A 19,236-nucleotide genomic window follows, 5' to 3' on the forward strand; every position below is an offset into this window, starting at 1 on the left:
GTTCTGATCACTGCATTACAGAAAGGAGATGTAATTGCAATAGAAAGGGAACAGAGGAGATTTACGAGGCTGTTGCCGGGACTGGAAAAATGCAGTTATGAGGAAAGCTTGGATAGGCTGGGGTTGTTCTCCTTGGAACAGAGAAGGCTGAGGGGACATTTGATTGAAATGTACAAAATTGTGAGGGACCTGGATAGAGTGGATGTGAAGGACCTATTTACCTTAGCAGAGAGGTCAGTGACTCGGGGGCATAGATTTAAAGTGATTGGTAGAAAGATTAAAGGGGAGATGAGGAGAAGAGTTTTCACCCAGAGGGTGGCTGGAGTCTGGAACTCACTGCCTGAAAGGTAGTAGAGGCATAAATGCTCAACTCATTTTAAAAGTGTCTGGATGAGCATCTGAAGTGCCGTAACCTGCAGTGCTATGGACCAAATACTGGAAGGCGGGATTGGACTAGGTGGCTCGTTTTTTGGCTGGCGCAGACATGATGGGCCAAGTGGGCTCCTTCTGTGCCGTAAACTTTCTGCGGTGCGGTGGCTAATATAAACTAATTTAAAATGAAAGTTTCAAGTAATTGCTGTAAACAGGCTAATCAGTGGTTTCAATTCACAGCTGTCACAGGTCTTATACACAATCTTCAATTGACAGATCAATTGACAAAATTGGAACTAATTTGAACTGCATTTCAGAAATAATTGAAAGAAATTGTAGCATCAATATGAGAAATAGAACCAGTGAGGCTTCAATTGCCTGCTCATCACTGCTGCTGCAAGTCATTAACAGTGGATTAATATGACCAAGGGATGCCTATGATCACGGAGACTCTGGGCACAATATGATGAATACTTTCTAGGGAGCAAAATTGGCAGAAACTCACTTGGAGGTGTGGCCAGTTTTGTGGACAGTAATTGCTTAGGCAATGAGCATTTTTTGTCAAAAGTTCCATGATCTTTTGCACTATTTCATTTAATTTCGTTCAGATTGCAATCTTATCTGGCCAGAAATCATATGGAAACTCCAGACACCCAAGTGCAATTATCAGCCAAAATTGGGACCCAACCTCTGTTGGTTGTTTAGATTTTACAAAAAAAATCATATAACATATTGAGTATGTCATACAGCAGGATGAGAATTACTGTTTTATGCTTTTGTCTCTTGTTAGGTGTTTGGGAATATATTCAGGAGATGAGAAGCATATTGTATGACCTAGAGAGTAGGATTCAGAAAGCTAAAAACAATGTAGAAACAATGCATCTCATGATGGTGGTGAGTACTATCTGGAAACAATGTTATATTTTTGATAATGAGAACTAGAATGCTGATATCACTGCAACCTCACTATAATAGGGAACTTGGGTCAGTTAGAGAGAATGCTTAAATAAGTGTACAATTTTGAACAGCTGTGCCAACTCCTACATTTGTCAACGTTCATGGCTTAGAAGAGAAGAAGTGTTTAGTTCCAGTGTAGCCACTGCATTGCACAGAATGAAATGTTGGCAGTAATAACGACAGTTCAAGCCAATCAATGCTGAAGTGTTACACCTGTATTGTTTTGTTATATTATTAATTAACAGATATGCTAAAGATTATTGCCCTCTGGTAGTGTTGTGCCATGGTGGTCCTTTGCTCCTTTTTCCCATCAGGAGAGATGAGCATGACTAGGAAAGAGGGTATATGAGATGGTTTCCCATTGCCTTCCTCAAACCAGAACGGGAATTGAACCCGTGCTGTTGATGTTTTTCCGAACAACACGCTAGCCAACTGAGCTATCCGGTCCCCCAATCTGGTAGTTAAATACCACAAAAAAAATGAGAAAAGGTGAGCAAGACCAGTATTAACTGGAAATGGAAGAAAAAGTCAGCATCTAACACTGTTCTTTGTCTTGCTCCCATTATGAAAGAATAATACAGGGTAAAAAGCCTTTGGGAATGACTTGCTAAAGACTGTGAAACATTGTCAACAGTGGAAGGAGAGAAACTCACCCAGAATTGTGTGGCAAGGGGAGGGAATATAATTAATATGTGAGTTTTGAAGCCCCAATCAAAGTGTTACAAGAACACTGACAATATTTGTTAACGGGAAATGACTGGTATCTATCTAGCACTTTTCATAACCTCAAGATGCTCCAAAGCATTACAGAAAAGTTATAATATGTGTAGCGTCCCTCCTCTGCACAATTCACAGTGAGTTCCTTTCCATCTGCCTTACAGTATTGGGATATCTGAAATGCTTTTACATAATGTTTTTTACAGCAACTGTTACACAGGAAAATGGGATAGTTATTCTGCACATAGCAATGGCCTAAAAACAGCACTAAAATTAATGACTATATAATGCGATGAATAGTGCTAGAAGATCATGTTTACCTCAACCAATGGAATCGGCAGACTGGATCTTAGTTTAACATTGCATCCAAAGCACAGCACTTCTGACTGCCTTAGAAATATAAACTTTAGTCCCAGTGTAGGGCTCAAGCAACAATGTTATGATACAGCATGGGATGAGTGGCTACTGCAGTTTATTCCATAATCTACCGGGAGAACATACGAAATAGGAGCAGGAGTAGGCCACTTGGCCCCTCAAGCCTGCTCCGCCATTCAATAAGTTCATGGCTGAACTGATTACTCCACATTTCCACCTACCCCCGAAAACCTTTCACCCCCTTGCTTATCAAGAATCTATCTACCTCTGCCTTAAAAATATTCAAAGACTTTGCTTCCACCGCCTTTTGAGGAAGAGAATTCCAAAGACTCACGACCCTCTGAGAGAAAGGATTTCTCCTCATCTCTGTCTTAATTGGGCGACCCCCTATTTTTAAACAGTGACCCCTAGTTCTAGATTCTTCCACAAGGGGAAACATCCTTTCCACATCCATCCTGTCAAGACCCCTCAGGATGTTATATGTTTCAATCAAGTCGCCTCTTACTCTTCTAAATTCCAGCGGATACTAGCCTAGCCTGTCCAATCTTTCCTTGTAAGACAGCCCTCCCATTCCAGGTATATAGTCTAGTAAACCTTCTCTGAACCACCTCCAATGCATTTACATCCTTCCTTAAATAAGGAGAACAATACTGTACACAGTACTCCAGATGTAGTCTCACCAATGCCCTGTATTGCTGAAGCATATCTTCCCTACTTTTGTATTCAATTTCCCTCATGATAAACAATAACATTCTATTAGCTTTCCTAATTATGTGCTGTACCTGCATACTAACCTTTTGTGATTCATGCACTAGGACACCCAGATCCCTCTGCATCTCAGAGCTCTGCAATCTCTCACCATTTAGATAATATGCTTCTTTTTTATTCTTCCTGCCAAAATGGACAATTTCACATTTTCCCACATTATACGCCATTTGCCAGGTCTTTGCCCACTCACTTAACCTATCTATATCCCTTTGTAGCCTCCTTGTGTCCTCTTCACAACTTACTTTCCTACCTTTATTTGTGTCATCAGCAAATTTAGCAACCATACCTTTGGTCTCTTAATTTAAGTCATTTATATAAATTGTAAAATGTTGAGGCCCCAGCAGAGATCCCTGTGGCACACCACTCATTACATCTTGCCAATCAGAAAATGACCCATTTTTGCCTACTCTATTTCCTGTTGGCTAGCCAATCATCTATCCATGCCAGTATGTTACCCCCTACACCCTGAGCTTTTATTTTCTGCAATAACCTTTGATGTGGCACCTTATCAAATGCCTTCTGGAAATCTAAGTACAATGCATCCATCGGTTCCCCTTCATCCACAGCACATGCAACTCCCACAAAGAACTCCAATAAATTGGTTAAACATGATTTCCCTTTCACAAATTCATGTTGACTCTGCCTGATTACCTTGAATTTTTCTAAGTGTCCTGCTATAACGTCTTTAATAATAGATTCTAACATTTTCCCTATGACAGATGTTAAGCTAACTGGTCTGAAGTTTCCTGCTTTCTGTCTCCTTCCCTTTTTGAATAAAGGAGTTATATTTGCTATTTTCCAATCTGACGGAACCTTCCCCGAATCTGGAGAATTTTGGAAAATTAAAACTAACGCATCAATATCTCACTAGCCACTTCTTTTAAGACCCTAGGATGAATTCCATCAGGACCCGGGGACATGTCAGCCCGCAACAATTTGTTCAGTACCATTTCCCTGGTGATTGTAATTTTCTTGGGTTCCTCCCTCCCCTCCATTTCCTGACTTACAGCTAATTCTGGGATATTACTTGTATCCTCTGTGTGAAGACTGATGCAAAATACCTGTTCAGTTCATCTGCCATCTCCTTATTATCCATTATTAATTCCCCAAACTCACATTCTATAGGACCAACGCTCACTTTGTTAACTTTTCTTTTTTAAATATCTATAAAAACTCTTACTATCTGTCTTTACATTTCTAGATAGTTTTCTCTTGTACTCTAATTTCACCTTCCTTATCAATCTTTTAGTCATTTTTTGCTGCTTTTTATATTCTGTTCAATCTTCTGACCTGCTACGCATCTTTGCGCAATTATATGCTTTTTCTTTAAGTTTGATACCATCTTTAACTGTTTTAGTTAACCACGGATGGCGAGTCCCACCCTTGGAATTTTTCTTTCTCTCTGAAATGTATCAATTCAGTATATTCTGAAATATCCCCTTAAATGTCTGCCACTGCATCTCTATTGACCTATCCCTTAACCTAATTTGCCAGTTCACTTTAGCAAGCTCTGCTTTCATGCCCTCATAATTGCCCTTATTTAAGTTTAAAATACTAGTCTTGGACCCACTCTTCTCTCCCTCAAACTGAATGTAAAATTCAATCATATTATGATTGCTGCTACCTAGGGGGGCCTTAACTATGAGGTCATTAATTAATCCTATCTTGTTGCACAATACCAGGTCTAGTCTAGCTTGCTCTCTGATTGGCTCCAGGACGTTTTGGGGCGGCACAGTGGCGCAGTGGTTAGCACCGCAGCCTCACAGCTCGAGCGACCCGGGTTCAATTCCGGGTACTGCCTGTGTGGAGTTTGCAAGTTCTCCCTGTGTCTGCGTGGTTTTCCTCCGGGTGCTCCGGTTTCCTCCCACATGCCAAAGACTTGCAGGTTGATAGGTAAATTGGCCATTAGCAATTGCCCCTAGTATAGGTAGGTGGTAGGGAAATATAGGGACAGGTGGGGATGTGGTAGGAATATGGAATTAGTGTAGGATTAGTATAAATGGGTGGTTGATGGTCGGCACAGACTCGGTGGGCCGAAGGGCCTGTTTCAGTGCTGTATCTCTAAAAAAAAAACGTACTGTTCCAAGAAATTATCCCGTAAACGTTCTATGTACTCCTCATCTAGGCTACCACTGCCCATCTGATTTTTCCAGTCTATATGTAGGTTAAAATCCCCCATAATTATCGCCATACCTTTCTGACAAGCTGCCATTATTTCTTCCTTTATCTCCCGTCCTAAAGTGTGTTTAATGTTAGGTGGCCTGTACACCACTTCCACAAGTGACTTCTTGCCTTTATGATTTCTCATCTCTACCCAAACTGCTTCTACATCCTGGTTTCCTGAACTTAGGTCATCCCTCTCTATTGCGCTAATACCATCATTAATTAACAGAGCTACCCCTCCACCTTTTCCTTGCCTCCTGTCCTTCCTAAATGCCATGTACCCTTCAATATTCAGGTCCCAATCTTTGTCATCTTGTAACCCCATGTCTCTGTAATGGCTATCAGATCGTACTTATTTATTTCTATTTGCTCTCTTATTTCATCTGTTTTGTTTCAAATGCTATGTGCATTCAGATACAGAACCTTTAGTTTTGTCCTTTTATTATTTTTGTAACCTTTAACCTTATCTGTTGATTTACTCTTAGATTTGTACACTCTGTCCCTTTGTGTCACAGTCTGTTCAGCATTTCCCATATTAATACCTTTCTCTCTTTCCTTGTCTCTACTCCTTAATTTACCATATCTTCCCAAGTTTGATCCATTGCCCCCACTATGCAGTTTAAAACCCTCTCTCCTTCCCTAGTTATGCGGCTCCAGCACAGTTCAGGTGTAGACTGTCCCAGCGGTACAGCCACCACTTTCCCCAGTACTGGTGCCAGTGTACCACAAACTGGAACCCACTTAGAGTCATAGAGAGATACAGCACCGAAACAGGCCCTTCGGCCCAACGAGTCCGCGCCAACCATCAACCACCCATTTATACTAATCCTACATTAATCCCATTTTCCCTCCACATCCCCACCTTCCTTCAATTCTCCTACCACCTACCTACACTAGGAGCAATTTTTACAATGGCCAATTTACCTATCAACCCGCAAGTCTTTGGCATGTGGAAGGAAACCGGAGCACCCGGAGGAAACCCACGCAGTCACAGGGAGAACTTGCAAACTCTGCACAGGCACTTCTACCACACCAGTCTTTGAGCCACACATTAATTTCTCTAATCTTATTTGCCGTATGCCAATTTGCATGTGGCTCAGGTAATAATCCAGATATTATTACCTTTGATGTTCTGCTTCTTAATTTGGTGCTTAGCTCCTCATACTGACTATGCAGAACCTCTTTCCTTGTCATGCCTGTATTGTTGGTACCTACATGGACCACGACGACTGGCTCCTCCCCCTCCCACTGTAAGTTCCTCTCCAGCCCTGAGCAGATGTCCCGAACCCTGGCATTGGACAGGCAACACAGCCGTCTGGACTCTCACTCTTTGCTGCAGAGAACCGTGTCAAACTCCCTAACTGTACTGTCCCCTACTACCGCTACATTCCTTTTTTCTCCCTCCACTTGAATGGCTTCCTGTACCATGGTGCTATGGTCAGGTTTCTCATCCACCGTGCAGCTCCCGCTCTCATCCAGACAAGCTGCAAGAACCTCATACCTGTTGCAGTCACAAAGACTGAGGCTCTTGCACTCCTGCCCTCTGGGTCTCCTTACCTGCCTCAGCTGCAGCCACACTCTCCTGTCCCTGACCACTGACCAAATCAGAAAACCTTATCCTAAGGGGTGTGACGGCCTCCTGGTACAAAATGTCCAAGTAACTTTCCCCCTCCCTGATGTGTCACAATGTCTGCAGCTCAGCCTGTAGTTCAATGACTGAGCTGAAGCTCTTTGAGCTGCAAACAGAAGAGGGCATCCAAGGAGCATAGAAGGCATAGGTTTTAGCTTCTTAAGCCTCTGTTCATTGCTTTGTAATGTAAAATCTTTGTGGCTGAATTCTGAATCAATTCTGTTGTCTAACTTTTCAGTATGGAAACCACATCTAGGCACAATAAGGTACATTTTCAGAGACCTCTATGACAAAATAACACATTCATTGAAACTGTTTATTGGAATTTCTTGGGTGCTACCTGCAAGTTCTATGCACTGGCAGTGATTGAAAATCTGCTGTATTACTTCACAAGTGATCTCACTGGTACTTTGTAGAGTATGTTCTATGGGTCTACTCATATGCCTGCAACATTTTAATTTCTTTTGAAACCCTTATGTAAAACATTACGCTCGATGTATATCCAGCTACCACTGCACTTACTCTATATATACACAAGATAAAAGCATCTTTATATAGTTTCCAAGCCAGTGAATTCTGTGGTCACAGATGCAGTGGTTTTTCCCAGTACTGGCTACTACTGATTCCTACCCATGCTGTGCTGTTGCATACCACTTTGTCCTGTTACAAGCAGAATAATGACAAGATCAACTGCAATGCATATTATGGCATACAGATTAACATTTGCATGTATTTAGTTAAAAATATGCCAATTTGGCAAGCTATTCTATTACTTCTCACAAGGCTGTATCTTGTCAGTTAGAATTCTGCACAAGCCAGACAGGTAAAAGTAAAGCTGTCCTATCCCACCTTTAGGTGTCAGCTGTGGCTCAGAGGTAGCACTCTTGCCTCTATGCCAAAAGGTTGTGGATTCTAATCAGAGTTCCCTCTAAGCTGCATGTGCGCAGCTCTGCAGTAAATGTGAAGGTACTGTGCAAACTGCTCTCAAACTGTCCTCTGTTAGAATCACAGAATTGTTACAATGCAGAAGGAGGCCATTTAGCCCATTGTGTCCACACTGGCTCTCCGAAAGAGCAGTTTACTCAGTTCCATTCCCCTGCCTTCTCCCCGTAACCTTGCACATTCTTCCTTTTCATATAACAGTCCAATTCCCCTTTGAATGCTTCAATTGAACCTGCCTCCACAACACTCTCAGGAAGTGCATTTCAGACCTTAACCACTTTGTGCGTGAAAACGGTTTTCCTCATGTCACTTTTGCTTCTCATACCAAATACTTTAAATCTGTGCCCTCTCATTCTCGACTCTTTCACAAGTGGGAACAGTTTCTCCATATCCACTCTGTCCAGACCCCTCATGAATTTGAATACCTCGATCAAATCACCTCTCAGCCTTTTCTTCAAGGAAAACAGTCCTAATTTCTCCAATTTATCTTCATTACTGAAATTCCTTATCCCTGGAACCATTCTTGTGAATCTTTTCTGTACTCTCTCCAATGCCCTCATGTCTTTCCTAAAGTTCGGCACCCAGAACTGGACGCAATACTCCAGCTGAGGCTGAACTGGTGTCTTATACAAGTTCAACATAACGTCCTTGCTCTTGTACTCTATGCCCCTATTAATAAAGCTCAGGATACAGTATGTTTTATTAACCTCTGCCACCTTCAATGACTTATGCACATATACACCCAGGTCCCTTTGCTTCTGCACCCCCTTTAGAATTGTACCCTTTATTTTATATTGTCTCTCCATGTTCTTCCTACCAAAATGAATCACTTCACATTTCTCTGCATTGATCTTCATCTGCCACCTGTCTGCCGATTCCACCAACTTGTCTATGTCCTTTTGGAGTTCTGCATTATCCTCCTCACAGTTCACAATGCTTCCAAGTTTCGCAAACTTTGAAAATGTGCCCTGTACAAGATAGCATGTGTGTGCAGCCAAAAAAACATTTAAATGTATCGCGCATTGACATAAACAGGCTGTACACAACAAAGAAAAATTAGAAGGATGATTGGTTCCAATCCCCCTCCAGAAACTTGAGCATAAAATTTAGTACTGAGGGAGTGCACTGCCAGAGGTGCCATCTTTCAGATGAAACATTAAACCAAAGCCCCATGGTGGACTCAGGTAGACATAAAAGATCACATGGCACTGAAAAGGATCAGGGGAATTCTCCCCATTGTCCTTGTCAATAGTTTTCCTGAACTAACATGATGATAAGTGATTTATATTAGATTCAGTCTATGATAATCAGAGACTGGAGGGAGCTTTGTTCCAAAGCATATACGTTTATCGCACTTACAAAAGAAGCCACTTTACAAAAAGTAAAGAACTTATAGCACAGTCAGTTAAAGGTTAACATTTACAAGGTTTACAGGCAATTGATCTTGATTAGCCTTATGCTAACAGGTGAGTGATCCAGTCTCACTCCGAATATGTTCTAACGAAATAGGCTTTGCATGTTTCTTAAACACATTATTCATACTCTTATTCTCAACTATTCTTGTTCCCTTGAGAGGCTTTCCATCAATTGTGGTCTACCAAGCCTCCTTAAAACCATCTTCTAAACATAAGATAAATAGGATAAATGGGTACCTCCTTATTCAAAATGTTCTGGGGACAGGCTTGAGTAGACAAGGGCTGGAATTTTACACCCTCCAAAAGAGTGGGTTTGTGGCAGAGGGGGGCGGGAGCATGTAAAATGGAGTGGGAGGCTGTGGGGGCCCTTTTCGACCCACTCCATCCTCCAATGCCAATTTACGTGTGGCAGCGGTGGCAAGAAACAGCCCGCCCACCCCAGGCCAATCAAGGCTGTGCTGTCCATCATCTTCATCCTGAAGCTGGGTTGCAGTCCCAGCAGTGGCCACTGCTACCGGTGGTGCTGCTGGGACTAAGAGCTTCTGGCCAGCTTCTTGCCTCAATGAGGTGGAAGTCCCACCCAAGACCTGTTAAGGGCCTGGGGACCGTAAAATCTGGTCTGGATCCCCAGGCCCAGTGGCGGCAGCATCGCCTCCGACTTCTCGGCTGCTGGATGGCTCCCCACCCCCCTCCCCCGTGCAAAATCCAGCCCAAGGTTTCAATCACTAGCTGCCTAACTAAATTACAATGTTTATGTAGAAAGCCTTATCTTAAAATGTAAGCTTTATTCTAAAATAGATTTGTTTTAAGATGAAAGCTTGCAAAAGAAATTAGCTTACAATTACCAAAATAGATTGTTTATTATCTCATTGCTATTTGTGGGACCCTGTAAACAGGCTGCTGCATTTTCTACATAGCAATAGTGACTACAGTTCAAAAGTACTTCATTGGCTTTAAGGTTCTTTGGGACATCCTGAGGTCATGAAGGGCAATATATAAGTAAGAGTTTTTTCCCATTTTTATAATTAAGTTTCTCTACATGCAAGCAGCCCTCAGCTCTTTCGTGCAGCAGGAATCTGTGTATATGATCATTCATTCTTAATTGCTCGACTTCTCTTGATATAGTATGTCAATGAGGAGATATTCCTCACTTATTTTTTCCCTTGGGGCACAAACATTTTCAATTCTTGCGACATCAACAGAACACATTTGATTTCATTAGCTAACTGCAAAAGCGTTCTCTCTATTGTGTTGCAGTGCATTATACTGTTTGCATAGGAGTAACATATTTAGGTATTTTTTTATGCCAGCAATTTTTTTCTGGACATCCTTTATTATCTATCTAATTGGGAATACTGTATTGATGTTCCCTCAGCCCTGGCACAAAGCTAGCAGATGTCAGTAGTGTTATAACCTGTTGACTCAAAAGTGAGCTGTTTGTAAGATACAACGGAATCCACCAGCACAGCATCAATGCAGTTTGTAAGTTACATTTTTTCCAGGATGGGCCTGCCAAACATCTGCCTTTTGATTGCTAGTTTAGTTGTCAAAGACACTCAAGTGAATTGTTAAGGCACTTAATAGCTGCCAGCCAGCCCATCTAGCCATTAATTACTTTTTAAACTACTAGCGGATGTGGCATGGGAGTGATATTACTGATCAGTTGACTGACAGCTGATGTTTTTCATAATTAGAGGCATGTCCATCCATACTAACAAAAGGGGAGAAGCTGCTTCCAATCACTGCTGTAACTTTAGCAATACTGAGATTAGCTATCATACCACAGTAAAATCCTGGTATACATTGAATATTGAAAATTAATTTCAATTGGCCATGTGCCTCTTTTCATCAATCGATGATGCAATGTCATTTTTAGTTTATTCTTTTATTAATCATTTTAATTAAGCAAATAAATAGAGCAATCAACTAATAATCCTGTGGGAGAAAAATGAACCCTAAAGTGGACAGGTGTTTTGTTATCATTCTAATGATTCTGATATCTTTTGTATCCTTGAAACATAATACCCAATATATGCATGCATTATTATTTATTACTATCTGAATGAAAAATTCATTTGAGGTGGAACTCTGTTCAATTTCCTTTCATAAAGCTAAATAAGCATAATTTGGTTCAGTTTCATTGTAGTAAATTTATAATGGGCATGGACGTGCTAGTACAAATTTTCCACTATACATGTTCAGTCTATTTGCCCAATTTAAGTGTTGGTGATAGTATTAAGACTTGGAATTCTTTCAACAGTTGCTTTACACTATTGGTTGGATTCAGATAATTCTTTTTACTGATTTTCTGATAGGAATGGTCAGCAAGCCCCTTGTTTGAAAGAGGTGGCAATAAAAAAGACTCATTCTTGGACCTTGATGGACGACCAAATATGTTAAACAAAAGATATGCAGCTGTTAGCGAAGATGGAGTCAAGCTTCATGCATTATTAGAGGTAAAAGGAGAGGCGTATACTGTTTACTTCATCCTGTTTTTTAAAATTCTAAATACCAGAATATCTGCTGTGAAATTGAACATAATGGGCAGAATCATAACTGCCAGGTGGAGGTGGATTTGGGTGTGTGCAGGGAGCTAACTCGCCTAAAAATGATGTTGGGTCAAATCCCAATATTCAGCACCGTTCACGACTCCTCAGATACTGAAGCAGTCCGTGTAGAAATGCGGCAAGATCTGAACAATATCCAGGCTTGGGCTGATAAGTGGCAAGTAACATTTGCGCCACAGAAGTGCCAGGCACTGACCATCTCCTACAAGAGAGAATCTAACCATCTCCCCTTGACATTCAACGGCATTACCATCGCTGAATCCCCCACTATCAACATCCTAGGGGCTACTATTGACCAGAAACTGAACTAGAGTAGCCATATAATAACCGTGGCTACAAGAGCAGGTCAGAGGTTAGGAATCCTGCGGTGAGTAAATCATCTCCTGACTCCCCAAAGCCTGTCCATCATCTACAAGGCACAAGTCAGGAGTGTGATGGAATACTCTCTACTTGCCTGGATGGGTGCAGCTCCAACAACATTCAAGAAGCTCGACACCATCCAAGACAATGCAGCCCACTTGATTGGCACCCCATTCACAAACATTCACTCCCTCCACCACCGACAGACAGTGGCAGCAGTGTGTACCAATTACAAGATGCACTGCAGCAATGCACCAAGGCTCCTTAGACAGGACCTTCAAAACCCGCGACCTCTACCAACTAGAAGGACAAGGGCAGAAAATGCATGGGAACATCACCACCTGCAAGTTTCCCTCCAAGTCACACACCATCCTAACTTGTAAGTATATTGCTGTTCCTTCACTGTCACTGGGTCAAAATAATGGAACTCTCTTCCTAACAGCACTGTGGGTGTACCTACCTCACATTGACTGCAGCAGTTCAAAAAGGCAGCTCACCACCACCTTCTCAAGGACAATTAGGGATGAGCAATAAATGCTGGCCAAGCCAGCGACGCCCACATCCCATGAATGAATTTAAAAAAAAATCATCCTGCCTACTTCTGGATTTCATCCGGGTGGGTTTGCAGATGAGCAGGGATTCCCCTTGGAGCTGTGGGTAAGTAATTGTCATATGCAAATAGGTAATTGGTTAAAACATCAGTTAATCATTCTGGCAACCACACTGACAGACTGGGAATGCTTTGTATAATGAAACTGAATAGCTCCAGCCATGCCCAGGTGAGAGGCTGATACTCCCAACACTTTTTCCGAGATTGTGCTTTCACTGCTTGATAGGTGGTTGCCAACTTCTTGGAAATCAGTTCACCTGTCTTGAACTTCACTCATCTTGAGCTGCACATCCCTGCTGTCAGCCAAACTCCACAGCATGGAAGCAGCTTATGCAGCTCTACCATGCACCTCTGATGAGAAACAAGAGGAGCAACACCACCACCAGCAACAGCAGCTGCCTTCTCCTCAGCCACTTGCCGCTCCACAGGACAAATGGGCTGCACACAGAGATCCAGTTCCAAGGAGGCAAGACCCCTAACGCAGGGTCTTCAGGCAGAGGATGAGCTCTTTTGACAGGTGTGAGTACCAGTGCCTCGGTGGAGTGTTACAAATCATCAGCAACTGGTGGCAATTTGCAATTCATGGGGTATCTCTCGCACCAAGTTATTGTATGATTTACAAATTGATAAGTTTGTGCATTAAACTCTGCTATTTTGGCAGAAGATTCTGTTTTGATTTGTAAGGAGAGAATTGTAACTATTTGTGGTATATAAGGTGTTGTTTATATGGCAAACTTTTTCAAATTTATATATTTCTTGTGCACCTCCTTCTATGGACAAGGTAAACAACAATGACCCATTGCAGCATCTCCATTCACACTGTTCTCATGCTACTTAAAAAAAACTGAAACATTTTGCCATTACGGGGACAAATTTGAACCATGAAACTTACAGGTCCATTAATCTGACATCAGTAGAAAGAATATATCTGAAAAATCATACAGAGGAGTACCTATAAGAAGTGTCAGCTGGGATCTGTGGTAGCCCTCTTGCCTCTCAGAGAGAGGTCATGGGTTCAAGCCCCACTTCAGGTTGAGGGAGTGCTGCATTTTTGAAAGTGATGCCTTTTTGGTGAGGTGCTTTTTTCAGGCTTTCTCCAAGGGGTGGAAAGGCACAGGCCAAATGTTGTTTACATGAGGTATGAGTGGGTATTTCTGGGCCACTTAACTAATTTTTCAACAGCTTGGCTGGGCAGAGGTCCAGATCCAGGAGTGCCCTAAGGAAGACAGGACTCTCAGCTGGACCTTACTAAAAATCAGAAGGCTCTGGTCAGACAGCAGTGGCTGATTTTCTTTCTCCGCTTCTAGTACTTCTTGTCAGAGTACAGGCTTGAACTGGAGTATAATGACTTAGACCACTGAATTCAGGCATTTAAAGGCCTGGATCCAGACATTGGGCTACCAGGAAAACCTTGACTGTTGTTTATAGTGTATAAATAACTTAGATATTGTATTATTTTTCTGGTTGCAGGAAAACAGAATACTTTTTCAGGCAGATGGAAAAACTTCAAGCTGGGAGAAATATGTGAATTACATCGATAAGATGGTTGTAGAAGACTTCCATGCAGTAGTTCAGAAGTCTCTACAATTTCTTCTTAGCAACATGGAAAGTGAGGTTTGTAACACTCAGCGGAATCAACCTAAACTACAGTAAAGCACATGACCAGGATTTTATCGGGCCCAGGGCGGCAGGCTGAGAGGCGGGTAGGCTGGTAAAATGCTGGAGAGCTGCGTCAGGACGGCTTCCCGATGCAGTCACGCCGCTGGGGACGTTTCCCAGTGGCAGGTTGATTGCTGGATCTTCTGCCCTCTGAATGGAGGAAGGCAGCCAAATTGAATAATTAAAGACCCTATTAAAGGCCTTTTTCCCAGGCTGCTGGCAATTTTCCAGCCACAGAGTGGATACCACCGCTGCATGGAGGCTGCCTCCCAGTGGCTTTCTGGGAAGGCAGGCTGTATGGAACAAAGAAGGGGCCAGGGGCAGGGAAGGCAGCCCCTGGGGCCCAACAATTTCCCCAGAGGGTTTGCCCTCCAACACTGAGCCACATGATTTTTTTCTTTTATTTTTACTTACCTGCTGTAGGCTAAAAGTCTCCTGTACTTCTTAGCAGCAACCACCTCTTCCGGTGGCTCTTCTGAGGCTCCAGAGCTACTGGTCCACTGATTGGGCTGGTATCGTTGTGGGGGAGGGAAGAGTGGAGTGCAGTCCAGAGCAAAGTCATGGAGCACAGCAAAGTGTAGAAATCCAGTGGTCATAGGGAATTTAATAGTTAGGGGGCTAAACACGTGTTTCTGCTACCACTAATGTGAGCCTGTCATATTGTGTTCACCTTACTACCAGGGTAGAGGATATCAGGGAATGACTGCAAGCATTCTGAAGGGGAATGTAGAACAGCCAGAAGTCATGGCCCATGTCAAAGTCAATGACAGGAAGGAAAAGAGTTGAAGCCATGCAGTCAGAGTTTCAGAAGCTAGGGAGAAAGTTAAAGAGCAGGCCCTCAAAGATGGTAATCTCTGGATTTTTTTAAAAATTCATTCATGGGTGTCGCTGGCTAGGCCAGCATTTATTGCCCATCCCTAATTGCCCTTGAGAAGGTGGTGGTGAGCTGCCTTCTTGAACCGCTGCAGTCCATGTGAGGTAGGTATACCCACAGTGCTGTTAGAAAGGGAGTTCCAGGATTTTGACCCAGCGACAGTGAAGGAACGGTGATATAGTTCCAAGTCAGGATGGTGTGTGGCTTGGAGGGTAACTTGCAGGTGGTGGTCTTCTCATGCATCTGCTGTCCTTGTCCTTCTATGTAGTAGAGGTCGTGGGTTTTGAAGGTGCTGTTTATGGAGCCTTGGTGTGTTGCTGCAGTGCATCATTTAGATTGTACACACTGCTGCCAGTGGTGGAGGAGTGAATGTTTGTGGATGGAGTGCCAATCAAGCGGGCTGCTTTGTTCTGGATGGTATTGAGCTTCCCGAGTGTTCTTGGAGCTGCAACCATTCAGGCAAGTGGAGAGTATTCCATCACACTCCTGACTTGTGCCTTGTAGATGGTGGACAGGCTTTGGGGAGTCAGGAGGTGAGTTAGTCGCCACAGGATTCCATGCCTCTGACCTACTCTTGTAGCCACAGTATTTATATGGCTACTCCAGTTCAGTTTCTGGTCAATGGTAACCCCCAGGATGTTGACAGTAGGGGATTCAGCAATGGTAATGCCATTGAATGTCAAGGGGAGATGGTTAGATTCTCTCTCGTGGGAGGTGGTCATTGCCTGTCACTTATTTGGTACGAATGTTACTTGCCACTTATCAGCCCAAGCCTGGATATTGTCCATGTCTTGCTGCATTTCTGCATGGACTGCTTCAGTATCTGAGGAGTCGCGAATGATAGTGAATATTGTGCAATCATCAGCAAACATCCCCACTTCCGAAGGTCATTGATGAAGCAGCTGAAGATGGTTGGGACTTGGCCACTACCCTGGAGAACTCCTGGAGTGACGTCCTGGAGCTGCGCTAGGTACGACTCCAACCAGAAGAGAGTTTTTCCCCCGATTCCCATTGACTCCAGTTTTGCTAGGGCTTCTTGATGCCAGACATAGTCAAATGCTGCATTGCTGTCAAGGGCAGTCACTCCCAACTCACCTCTGGAGTTCAGCTCTTTTGTCCATGTTTGAACCAGGGCTGTAACGAGGTCAGGAGCTGAGTGGCAATGGTGGAACCCAAACTGAGCATCAGTGAGCAGGTTATTGCTAAGCAAGTGCCGCTTGGTAGCACTGTCGACAACCCCTTCCATCACTTTACTGATGATTGGGAGTAGACTGATGGAGCGGTAATTGATCGGGTTGGACTTGTCCTTTTTGTGTACAGGACATACCAGGGCAATTTTCCACATTACCAGGTAGATGCCAGTGTTGTTGCTGTAGCTTCAGTACTCTTGCTGGAATGTTGTCAGGGCCATAGCCTTTGCAGTATCCAGTGCCTTCATTCGTTTCTTGATATCTCGCAGAGTGAATCAAATTAGCTGAGGACTGGCATCTGTGATGCTGGGGGCTTCAGGAGGAGGCTGAGATGGATCATCCACTCGGCACATCTGGCTGAAGATGGATGCAAATGCTTCTGCCTTGTCTTTTACACTGATGTGCTGGGCTCCTCCATCATTGAGGATGGGATATTTGTGGAGCCACCTCGTCCAGTTGGTTGTTTAATTGCCCACCGCCATTCCTCACTGGATGTAGCAGGACTGCAGGGCTTAGATCTGATCCGTTGGTTATGAGATCGCTTAGCTCTGTCTATTGCATGCTGCTTACGCAGTTTGGCATGCAAGTAGCCCTGGATACCCCATTTTGAGGTATGCCTGGTGCTGCTCCTGGCATGGCCTCCTACATTGTTCATTGAACCAGGGTTGGTCTCCTGGCTCGATGGTAATGGTGGAGTGGGGGATATGCCAGGCGATGAAGTTTCAGATTGTGGTTGAATACAGTTCTGCTGCTGCTGGTGGCCCACAGCGCCTCACGGATACCCAGCTTTACATTACTAGATCTGGTTAAAATCTATTCCATTTAGTGTGGTAGTTTAGCACAGTGGTACTGCCACACAACACAATGGAGGGTATCCTCAATGTGAAGACAGGACTTTGTCTCCACAAGGACTGTGCTGTGGTCACTCCTACCAATACTGTTATGGACAGATGCCAGGCAGATTGGTGAGGACAAGGTTAAGTTTGTTTTCCCCTCTTGTTGATTCCTTCAGCATCTGATGCAGACCCAGTCTAGCAGCTGTGTCCTTTAGGACTCGATCAGCTCGGTCAGTAGTGGTGCTACTGAGCCACTGTTGGTGATGGACATTGAATTCCCCCACCCAGAGTACATTTTGTGCCCTTAACACCCTCAGTGCTTCCTCCAAGTGCTGTTCAATATGGAGGAGCACTGATTCATCAGTTGAGGGAGGGCAGTAGGTGGTAATCAGCAGGAGGTTTCCTTACCCATGTTTGACCTGATGCCAGGAGACTACATGGGGTCTGGAGACAATGTTGAGGACTCCCAGGGTAACTCCCTCCCGACTGTTTACCACTGTGTCGCCACCTCTGCTGGGTCTGTGCTGCTGGCAGGACAGGACATACCCGAGGATGGTGATGACGGTGTCTGCGACATTGTAAGGTATGATTCTGTGAGTATGACTGTGTCAGGCTGTTGCTTGACTAGTCTGTGGGGCAGCTCTCCCAACTTTGGCACAAGCCCCCAGATGTTAATGAGGAGGACTTTGCAGGGTCGACAGGGTTGTGTTTGCCTTGTCGTTTCTGGTGCCTAGATTGATGCCAGGTGGTTCATCCGACTTCATTCCTTATTGACTTTGTAGTGATTAGATATAACTGAGTGGCTTGCTCAGCCATTTCAGAGGGCATTTAAGAGTCAGCCACATTGCTGTGGGTCTGGAGTCACATGTAGGCCAGACCAAGTAAGGACAGCAGATTTCCTTCCCTAAAGGACATTAGTGAATCGGATGGGTTTTTACAACAATCGACAATGGTTTCATGGCCATCATTAGACTAGCTTTTTTAATGCCAGATTTAATAATTGAATTCAAATTCCACCTTCTGCCGTGGTGGGATTCAATCCCATGTCCTCAGAGTAATACCCTGGGTTTCTAATGCAGTGACATTACAACTACGCCACCGCCTCCCCAATTAGTCCCAATGGCATGTGCTAGTGAGTATAGAAGCAATAAGACAATTTTTAATGGCTTGAAAAATGAAAGGATTGAGATTCCTGGGAAGTTGGTAGCAATTCTGGTGAAGAAGGGATCTGTACAAGATGGATGGGGTGACAATAGGGGACTTGCCACTTAACAGTCCAAGCCTGGATGTTGTCCAGGTCTTGCTGTATATTTATGTGGGCTGCTTCAGTATCTGAGGAGTCGAGAATGGTGCAGAACATTGTGCAATTATCAGCGAACATCCCCACTTATGACCTTATGATGGAGAGAAGGTCATTTGATGAAGCAGCTGAAGATGGTTGGGCCTAGGACACTACCCTGAGGAACTCCAGCAGTGATGTCCTAGGACTGAGATGATTGACCTCCAACAACCACAAGCATCTTCCTTTGTGCTAGATATGACTCCGACCAATGGAGAGTTCCCATTGACTCCAATTTTGTTGGGCTCCTTGATGCCATACCCGGTCAAATGCTGTCTTGATGTCAAAGGCAGTCACTCTCACCCCACCTCTGGAGTTCATCACTTTTGTCCATTTTTAGACCAAGGCTGTAATGAGGTCAGGAGCTGAGTGGCCAAGGAGGAGCCCAAACTGAGCGTCGGTGAACAGGTTATTGCTGAGCAAGTGCCACTTGCTGTACTGTCAGCAACCCCTTCCATCAAT

At 43.7% G+C, this 19,236-nt stretch overlaps 1 protein-coding gene across 1 annotated transcript in view; it reads left to right on the forward strand.

Annotated features, from left to right (window-relative positions):
- The window catches only part of LOC137384384 (dynein axonemal heavy chain 17-like), a 1,056,876-nt gene that overhangs the window by 219,570 nt on the left and 818,070 nt on the right, over positions 1-19,236 (forward strand). Inside the window, exons 16-18 of the mRNA XM_068058353.1 lie at positions 1,163-1,266; positions 11,655-11,795; positions 14,347-14,490. Coding sequence (XP_067914454.1) covers positions 1,163-1,266; positions 11,655-11,795; positions 14,347-14,490 — 389 coding nt within the window. The remainder of the gene's footprint in view (positions 1-1,162; positions 1,267-11,654; positions 11,796-14,346; positions 14,491-19,236) is intronic.

This window comes from Heterodontus francisci, chromosome 26, assembly GCF_036365525.1.
Source record: "Heterodontus francisci isolate sHetFra1 chromosome 26, sHetFra1.hap1, whole genome shotgun sequence".
In the NCBI taxonomy this organism is placed as follows: Eukaryota; Metazoa; Chordata; class Chondrichthyes; order Heterodontiformes; family Heterodontidae; genus Heterodontus; species Heterodontus francisci.